The following is a 10,167-nucleotide window of genomic DNA, read 5'->3' as shown; positions in this document are numbered from 1 at the left end:
TAGAGCAGTGGTAGAGCATGAGCTCTAAGAGAACTCTGAACTCTTGGAATAGGTTACATACCCTGGAAGTATGATACTGTCAGCTATGGACTCTGAAATACACCAAATCATAGCTCTCAGTCATCATCTTAGTTTCTGCAGAACACAGTGACATTAAAATCCGTTAAGCCTTATTTTGCATGTTATATTTTCCTTAATGCTTTACAAGAGCTCCTGAGTACCCCAGTCAAATGCGGTTTAGCGAATAAAGTTTTCCTTCCTCTTATAGTAATCTGTGTTTCTGCATGGATGATCCTCACTAACAACAGGAAAAAACTGACTATCATGTCACACATTTTCAGACAACATAAAGCCTCTTTTAAGCGAACACAACAATCATTTCCATGTCAGATCTTGGAAAAGCATAATTTACTATATCAGAATTTTTTAAAAGCTCTGTAATAGATAAAATGACTGTATTTTAAAAGTGTCTGCATTACTCACAAGGCAATTTTGTTTAACCACAGGATTACACATTGAAGTAAGAAAGTCATGGTTAGTTGTTTTTCCAGTTTGTACTTTGGAAGTATCATCTGACATCCCTACCAATTTTAACAATACTTTATTTTGCTGGTAGTTTCCAGCTGAGCTGAAGCATTAATGAAGAAAGCCCTGATCCGTCAGAGATTTACTTCCTCTGAATGGGCCCACTAAGTTCAACTCAGAGTACTCAGACACAGGCAGTTGTGTCACTCCCTGCAGAGGAGAGGCTTTAGTTTGCAGTCCCCATGAAACAGTCACTTTTTCAGGAGGTGGAAAGGTCAGCATGTGAAACTTACCTGTACTTACAGTGCTTTCAGGGCTATTGCGAAAAATTGCTTGTTCTGTGGCGCAGCTTGCTGGACAGCACTTCCCAAGTCCCAAAGTTTATGAAGATAAAATCATTAGCCTTGGGGTTATGACACAAGCAGCTTCATTAGGCAATCAGATTTTGCCTCAGAGATTTGAAACGATACTACAAAACAAGTTACTGATAGACAGCTTCTGTTAATAACATAAGCTTGCATATAGGAAATTATTTTATGCCTTATTCTATTAGTTTATGGTGTAGCGACATAACAAGAGTCCAGCTTTTAGAAGCTGAAAAACATCAACTTTAAAGGTACTTTCTTGAGATAAAGAATTTTACTACTGGAGAATATTTAACCTTACCTGGGAATAAGATAGCAGCTCTATCACTTAATTTCTCTGAACAAACCACGTTTTCTTAAAAGATGGGATACAAAGAAGATTCTAGGGGTCTCGTGTAGCTGTTCCTGCATTAAGCGTCTTGGTCTGTGTTATGCAGGAGATTAGAATGGATAGCAGTCTTTTCTCTCCTTAAAAAAACAACAACAAAAAACAAACCCCCAAATAATGGAACTTAATGCTTTTGAGGGTATTTTTGGAAGCATGCAACACTGGAAGAGGTGGAAGCAGTTGTATAAACAGAATTGTCAAATGCACAATTGTGTTTTTTTTTTCCTCTCTCCTTTTCAATTTGAGCAGTTTTAAGCACGTTACCAGCAGCAGTGATTTGTGTGAGTATTTCACAGGCCAGCGATTCTCCCCGTCACACTCTGTGCTTCCGAAAGGTTGTTATGAAAACACCACCTAGGAAGTCAGAGATACAGCTGATGATCTCTCTGTTGGTCTGCTACAGCTCCTTCAACCATTGCAGAGCAGGTGGCACCACATGTGCTGTTGGTTACACCTGGCAGGCAGTTTGAGCAAAGGTGGGGTATGGGGTTACCCACAGGTGCCCCGCGGTTGCTGTGTGGACTCCAGCACAACCACACGCTTACTCCACGAGGACTCTCTGCCTGCTGGGGGCCTGACAAGGACAGAAGTGACCTGGAGACAGAAACGAGGCCTCAGTGCAAAGGGCAGCTGTAGCAAAGTAGGTACAGGAAGAGGCAAGCAAAGGCCTGAAGATTAGTTACAGTGCACTTGCTTCCTCCCCCAAAATACCAGTGTGCTTATTCAGAACCCAATTAACAGACTCAGCGAGTAACACAGACATAAAGGTTTTGATGATTTTTTCCCTTAATTATAACACAAATGATTTCACAACGCAGTTTGGCTATGAGCTGCTACTGAAGGACACCAGGGGGGTCTCTGACACATGAAGGAACAAGTCACGCTCAAAATGATGCTCGAGAAGTTAAGCAAATACATAGAGAAGAGTTAAGAAAGATATTTAAGCTGCTTTTTTAAAAAAATAATTTAGTATTTGTCTCCTCTGGAGCCATTATGAACCCACCTGGACGCCTTCCTGTGTGATCTCATTTAGGTTCCTTCTCCTGCAGGGGGATTTGCCTGGATGATCTTTTGAGGTCCCTTCCAATCCCTGACATTCTGTGATTCTGTGATGCTGTCAAATTAAATTACATGAAACCTTCTAATATAGTACGAGTGAGCTGTAACGTAGTAACGTTAGCGCAGGAAGCGGGTGACAGTTTGGCTCTTGTCTGACTGGAGGCATTTACACGGACAGAGCGGACAAGAGCGCTGCCCCCACATCAGGTCTGTCAAATCCACCTGCTATTGTTCCAATGAGGTGTCCATCAGAACATTAACATTTCAAAAGTCTCTTCTTCCGCCTGCTTTTGCATGAAAGCTGAATTCTGTGCTAGTAACAAAAAAAACCTGTTGAGAGTAACTTCTTACGCTAGCTCAGTGTCTCCGAGAACATGGTGAGGTATAACTTGTGCCTTAAATGTGTTTTCTTACAGTTGTTCTCTCTCTGCAGGGCTGAAATCCATGATGTTGAGAGGAGTCGCTCATGGTGCAAAAGATGTATTTACTCTTCTGCTGCCAAGATCTCGGAACTGTAACCCAGGACTGAATTTTTCATCAGTATGGACTGAAGTAGCAAAGAGAAGCTTCCCAGTACATTCCAGTTACACAACTGATACAAAATCAAGAGAGGAAAATAAAAAAACCATTGAGAGTCTGTATAGTTTGTCAGTTGACATTAAGAAAATACGCAGACTAAAGGAATGGGTCCTTCTCCAGGATGTGGCCTATGTTAAAGAAATTGCTGGTACCTTACAAGAAATGGGAGCGGACAAGACCACTGTAGCTAACATTTTAGAACGCTGCCCAGAGGCAATTCTCCGTACCCCTGCAGCAATAAACTCTCAGAAAGCTCTATGGCAATTAGTATGCCAGAATGAAAAACAGTTGATTAAATTAATAGAGCAATTTCCAGAATCTTTTTTTACTACTGAATATCACGAGAACCAGAAGGGAAATATACTGTTTTTTCAAGAACTAGGACTTAAGAATAATATAATCACCAGGTTCTTGACAAGTGCACCCAGTATTTTCTACAATCCTGTTGAGAAGAACAAAAATGTGATAAAGACATTACAGAGAAATTATTTAAGTTTAGGAGGTTCTGATGCCAATATGAAGATCTGGATACTGAAGCTATTGAGCCAAAATCCATTTATTTTATTAAATACCTCCACTGCAATCCCGAAGAACTTGGAATTTCTCCAGAAGAATGATTTCACTGACCATGAAGTTCTACAGCTGCTGTCCAAACTTAAAGGTTTTATTTTTCAACTTACTCCTACTACTATGCAGCAGAGTATGCTTTTCTCCAAAAGTGTCTTTAAATGCAGTGATCAAGAATTGAAACAGCTGGTGCTGAAATGCCCAGCCCTTCTCTACTATTCTGTTCCAGTTTTGGAAGAAAGACTTGAAGGACTACTGAAGGAAGGGATTTCTGTAGCGCAGATTAGAGAGACACCGATGGTGCTGGAGCTGACAACACAGATCATTCAGTATCGAATTAAAAAACTCTCTGCTTTGGGATATGATATAAAGAGTGGAACTCTAGAAAGCTTGAATGGTACAAAGAAAGATTTTGAAGTAAATTATGGTAAGATACAGTCAAAGAAGGAGAGGCCAATTTTTAATCCCGTTGCTCCTATAAACATTGAAGATTAATGTGAATGTCAAGAAGAGAGATGTTTTTTGGAGAAGAGCCAAAACAAAAGTAATCTTAACCGAACTGTGGTCTTACACCGTACTCTGTCCTGGAGTGGGTCTTGGGCACAACTTCATTATACAATTGTAGCTTTCTAATGTTTTCAAGCACTATCATGGAACCTGGTTATGATAAAGGTTGCCCTTTTTCCCCTGGGGAGTCCCTCACATGTTTTCTTGGTTCTGTTACACTTCCTTATCTAACAGGGCATTACCTGCTTTGGATTTTCAGCTCTGTCACCACGTAGTCCACCCTGGGGTAGCAATTAACGCTATCTTTATCTGAGAAAAAGAAAAGGAGGGTTATTTTTCCATTCGTGTTCATCAGCCCACTGGTTCACTGACTTCTGAAGACTCCTTTTGGAGTTCCATTCCTTATTGCTGAAATAAGTAGCTCTATTTCCCAGATCCCAAACTGCAGCAGACTTTACTTCTTGGGTAGAAGAGCCCAGCTAGAGCGCAGTCTGAGAACAGGGGCAGGACATTTTTATTTAGTGACTGCTACAGTGAGGCCCTACTATGTGTCCAAACCATAACACAAAACCTCAGTACAACCTCCTTTACATTTCTGAGACTTCAAAATTTACTCCTTTTGCAAAAGGTTTGGGGCAGAAGGAAATGCATTTATTGCTATTGTTAGTTCTTAATTTTTTCTTTTCTAGCAAGGCTTGGGGAGAGAAAAGGTTAGAGAGGCACTCAAGTGAGTCTGAAAGGATTGTAGGAGAAAGGAAAAAACCAGGCTTTTATATTAGGTGTAACAAAACTCCAGTCAGTAAACCACTGGTGATTAAAAATGACTACCAGATTTGCAAACAGCTGCCACAGTTTCTAAATATATAGGTGACACTGCTTCTCAGATATCACCGTATGGCAATTGTTGACAAGTGCTGGCTTTCAAAATAGTAACTATCTGACAAGTGTTTAAGTTCTCAGGGGATTTTATTTATTTTCATTTATGGGCTGTGAATGGTAACATAAAGTAGTAGCATCACTGATGATCATCTCAATAGAATTGGGATCATCAGTGATTTTATTTCTCAGAAAGACTTTCCTAAGCAAATATTCCATACACATTCCCTCTTGACAGCAGGAGAAAAACCAGTTAAACGCCCCCCTCACTCCAGGCCATTCTTCAAGGTAATTTTTATCAGACATTTTGGCAGGAAGTCCAGGGTTCCTTTTCTTAAAGAGAAGTTTTAAATTGCTGAGGAAAGCTGGTGCTGAATTACTTGTTTAGAGCGTGGGCTGCAAGATGATGATTTTATATAGCCTGCCACATTATCTGCTGCGAGCTTGGGAAGGCTAGAAACATCTGGTTAGAGCAGTGCCAAGATGTCAACAGCTGACGGTCTGGACTCACTGCCATGCAGGCGAGTGCGGACGTGACAGCAGCCTGTGGGGGTAAACACTGCTCTTGTAAGAGCACGTGTGACAGTGGTGAGAAGGGGTGTATATCACCAGCGTGATAAAAGTCAGGTTGTCTTGCTAAGCCATTTCTTTGCTGACTCTTCAAAACACACTGTCGTTTTCTAAGAGGAAACTGAGAAGACAGCCATATTAAAAATTCCTAGGAACTTGCCTTTGTTGCTTTCTGACTGTGCTTCAGTGCTCAGCTATTAAGCAGACCACAATATCATTTGAATTCAAAAGCATCCTTCCTCTCACACATAAAGGGGCATTTCAGCTCTCTGAGGCTCTTCATAATACAATCTCTAATGCTGAACTACAGAACTGATCAGTGGTTTAGGATGAAAAGGAAACCAAGACATAAATTAAAGTTTTCCCTGAACATTTAGTTTCATCATTTCTACAGGTATCTGTTTTTAAACTTCCTGAAAACAGCCGATTCCCATCACTTAGAGCATCTCCAGTGGCAACGGACCAAACAGGAAAGTGACATATCCTTAACTGAGTCACAGCCCAAGTTATCACAAACTCATTTTCCATTCTGAATGTTTTAATTTCTCCTCCTCCCCTTTCAAAACAAAAGGATAAGCAGAAAGGCTCCTCTACCAGCAGACCCAGATTCATTCAGTCCTTCATTCATAACTCTATGCCTGGGACCTGTTTCTCTTTTTCACAGGATTCATTTATAATAAAACCTCAGGGAAGCTCCCAATTACCGAAACGTTGTGTTGCTGAAATCCACATCTTCCCCTGTTGCTGTTCACAGTCAGTGTGAACCAGTTTATACCGTTTCAGTCTGGCACATAAAAGCCTGTAGACCAGCCTTTTGTTACGTACTGAGCAGTCAGGCATACAAGTAGTCTTCGTAAACATTTCCCCTTTTGAAATGGGGGCTGGGAAAAGGAAAGTACATAAAACCACCACAAAAACAACCCCAAAACCCAAGAACAACCCCACTCCCCCTGAAAATGTCACCTCCAATATTCCATTCAGCTCACTATGATCTTCAAAGTGGGTATCCCCAAGCCTCAGTTTCCAGGGCAGGGTGGGGAGGGGGATACAAGGGATTTTGTGTCTATGCACAGCCAACTACACAGTGAAGTTACAGTTTTTGTTAAGAGCTGGTTGGTGCTATTCAGATGTGGACAAAAGACACCCCGGGGCATGATATTGTGGGAAGATGTATACCTAGGTATGCCTTTCTCCACAAATTAACTAAAGAACCTTTCAAACGTCTGAAACGGCAACAATTTAATGTTTCACAAGTGTCAGGACAGAAACAACAAGTTTTTAAGACGAAACAAGTTTCATAAGAGAATGGAAAATATGCAGGATATAGAACAAAGCTCTTTTTGAAAACTAAAACCATATGCCATGATAAAGTGTTTCAGTTACAAGATTCTGAAGTAATAACTACAGGATATGTTAAGAACAAAACATAATGAAGTGTTGGTAGCTCTTTACAGATCTCACATTGCTTATCTCAGACTCACTTGTTTCGCAGCAAGTTTCATAGTATAAAAATTAGAGAATGTCATAAAAAAAGGAGTATGACCAGTTCAACATTTATGTTTTCAGAAAACAACTGGGAAGGGTTTGGTCGAGTGTCACAAATATCACTGTGCTCCCAACAGCAGGCTTGTAGAGGTCAGTGGTAGCACTCTGGGACTGGAAACTGCAGGGGAGCAGACAACACTAAATTATTTGCTGCAGGTAGATCGCCTCCAATATCCAAGCTAGCTCATTTCTAGAACTACATGGTGTCCCTAAACTACACTGTATCCTATGTGATCAGCTAGTTAAAGTCTTCCATCTGTTGCATATGCTTACCTCATTACACTCTTGCAGCAGAATGGAGCTAAGCAGTTGGTGCATCTACCAAGAAGAGCAGGTAATTCCATCTGCTGGGTTCTTGCTCCCCTCACTGCCCCAAATCCCCATGCTTGCGAATACCACGCTACCAACACATACAACAGCTACTGCTATCAAAGAAAACTGTTCCCGAGTGCAGCTCAAGTACCGGTGGCTCACAGAGAGACTGGGTGACTACTGTACCATAATTTACACACAGTATACTTTCAACACCCGTGAATACAGGACTATGTTTTAAACAAGTTACAGGTTTTGATTTTTTTTTAATTTCTAAAAAGTCTCCCTATATATCCCTCTTGGACAACTGTAGCCACTGACAATTAAGCTTACATGCTTAGAAGTTCTCTGTAGGAGCAAAAGTTTTTAGAAAATACTGCATACACAACATTCACAGCAGCCTTCTATGGGCTTCCAAAGAGGTTACTTATTGGCAAAGTCAGTACACGAAAAACAAAGATCACCAACAGCTTCTCTTTTAAGGCAACCTCAAGCTGTGTCTTACAAGTGCATTTTACCTCACAAGCTGCAGAGGACCTACAGATGTTCCCATCTGAGGTGTGTCAACATTTGGAATCTGTCAGTAAACCATTTACTTGGGTGATGGTTTTTTTTTTTTTTTTAAGGCCTCATCTACCTTTTTTTTGGTTTGTTTTAAATAAAAAGTAAAAAGTATTGCATTTTACTCAAAAACCAAAATGCAAAGTATGAGAGAATGATGTAGTGAAAAATTCCTTGCATTTCCTTAAACAGAGCAAGAAGCTAACCTGGCACATCATGGAGTTGAGACAACAGCTTTGCTAGTTCTTCAGTGGTTTCCAACTACACGAAGGAGTTTGTTTCAAGTCAGTTGTGCTAGGTGATCACAAACATCATACCCATCAAGCCATCATTTTTTCTAGTATCTATAAGAAGTTTATTAGAAGCAAGTTTTCACTTGCAGGAGATAGATGGATATCATTAAATACACCTGAGATGTAGCAAGCTTGTTTGCAGTAAAAACTGACACGGTTTCAGGTACTGGGATTCGTAAATAGAGTCTAAAGCTCATTCTGTGAACTGCACTGAAACGACAGGACAGTTCTTTACACAGCTTCACCTAGTAAAAAGGTATTTTTTCTAATAAGGCATTGAGCTAGTTTACTCTTTATGATCCCTTCTACCATGTTGTGAAGCTTTCTCACTTCTATCTCCCACTCTAATTTCTGCACAGCTCCAGTTCTATTTGCTCCAGCCTGCGCTGGCTGCAGTCACTGAGAGTTTACAGGCTGCCTCCAAACACATTTCCATAACCAGAACCATTTGGGTACGTCCAACAATGCCATTACACAGCTGAAGGATCCTTGGCAGGAGGATGTGGAAACCACTGAGAACACTAAATGGCATCTCATCATACTGATGGTGCAGCAGAGACTACCGAGTTTCTACGTTCACATTTTAGTCCAAAACTGCGAAAGACTTACAGTAAATGAATATTCAAATATGTATCATCCCTTCAGATGCACTCACTCACTTCTATAGTTATCAAGTGTAACATTTCACCAGATACAAAGCTTCAATCTAGGCTCTAATAAATCTTCATACTCCGTGCTAGCCAAGCTTCTTCTGTCCTTCTCCAATGAAACCGAGTTACTTGCACAGCTCTTCAGAAGACAAAGTGTCTAAGACACATGGCTTTTCATGGTCCAAATCTTAGCAGATTTTAATGCCACTGATGTGATATTCTGGAGAATCAAGTATATCTCAGTTTTGGTTTTAGTCAGACTTATCCTTTTTCTTTCCTGTTAAAGGCACTTTACTTGCAACAGCCGATCCTACAGCTGTAACACCTCCAGCCACAGCAGAAACGCTTCCTTTGACGAGCCCCACTCCCACTGAAGGCACAGATGTGACCGCTGTTTTGGTTATTTCCAAGCTCTTCCCTCCAATCCAAGCAACACCCCCGATCGTGGCACCAACAGCTCCCTTCGTCACACTGAAGAGGCCACCAGTCACACGAGAAAGCATGCCAGGCTGCTGCTGTGGGTGGTCTTTTAATGAACCTAAGGGAAGAAATGATAAGCAGGTCAATCACATTGCAATGATCAAAGCATTTTCAAAAGAAAAGTTATTTGTACTTCCTTTTCCAGGCTACAGCCACTGCACATACTTACCTTGCAGGTTACTTTTCCTGAATGCTCATACACCATCACAGTTCCAAATAAGAAAAGACACTTGCTGCAGCAGGACATACCCGAATGCTGTTTTCTAAACCCCAAGTCACTCCTGAGCCTACAAATATCTGGCATATATCTCCCAGACAGCCTTACATGATAAACTTTCATCCTCTGTCCACGTGCACCACCACCTTCCCAGACTCTGGAAACTCTCATGGCCAAATTAGCCTCATTCCTGGACTTTATTAATGTGGGGGGGAGGGGACAATGACACACCCTGCTGTTCCCTCCATCCTAATATTAAGAGTTTAGCCACAGAGGGAGGTTGGACTAGATGATCGTAATGTTTTTTTCCAACAAAACTATTCTATGACCCCCAAAAGCAGCAGCATTACCTTGCTGCTATTCACACCTCTAAGGAAGGACTAGAAAAAGTTTCCTGGAGAAATATAGCCAAAGGTTTATTAAAAAAAAAAAAAAGAGCTGTTCTTCAAAAACAGCTCACCTTGAAACAAAGCTGTTCTTCCTTAATAATTACTGTTTCGAAGATGTGTTTACAAAGGTTGTGTGCAGGGGTCAGGAAAAAGGGAAAGAAGGTGACAAACAAGGGAGCAATCAGAGGAGTCAAAAGGAGCACGAGAAGGACAAAACTGATGCCAGTTCTTCACTGTAGCACTTCCTTTCTTCATCATGTACAGAAATTAAATTTTCTTCCAAA

At 40.9% G+C, this 10,167-nt stretch overlaps 2 protein-coding genes across 2 annotated transcripts in view; one reads left to right on the top strand and one right to left on the bottom strand.

Annotated features, from left to right (window-relative positions):
• Window positions 1-2,775: 2,775 nt before the first annotated feature.
• Window positions 2,776-3,978, top strand: MTERF2 (mitochondrial transcription termination factor 2). Its single transcript, XM_029086472.1, has one exon. It carries the CDS (start codon window positions 2,782-2,784, stop codon window positions 3,976-3,978), a length of 1,197 nt encoding a protein of 398 aa, XP_028942305.1. The 5' UTR covers window positions 2,776-2,781.
• Window positions 3,979-9,048: 5,070 nt separating this feature from the next.
• TMEM263 (transmembrane protein 263) overlaps window positions 9,049-10,167 on the bottom strand; it is a 5,561-nt gene continuing 4,442 nt past the window's right edge. The window contains exon 2 of the mRNA XM_010173926.1: window positions 9,049-9,335. Within this exon, the coding sequence (XP_010172228.1) occupies window positions 9,049-9,335 (287 nt within the window). The remainder of the gene's footprint in view (window positions 9,336-10,167) is intronic.

The sequence above is a fragment of the Antrostomus carolinensis genome, unplaced genomic scaffold (genome assembly GCF_000700745.2).
Source record: "Antrostomus carolinensis isolate BGI_N321 unplaced genomic scaffold, ASM70074v2 scaffold7848, whole genome shotgun sequence".
In the NCBI taxonomy this organism is placed as follows: domain Eukaryota; kingdom Metazoa; phylum Chordata; class Aves; order Caprimulgiformes; family Caprimulgidae; genus Antrostomus; species Antrostomus carolinensis.
This window is presented reverse-complemented; position numbering and strand designations above follow the sequence as displayed.

Excerpts from the sequence above, each read along its gene's own strand:
- MTERF2 (XM_029086472.1), top strand. The coding sequence starts at position 2,782 with ATGATGTTGAGAGGAGTCGCTCATGGTGCAAAAGATGTATTTACTCTT.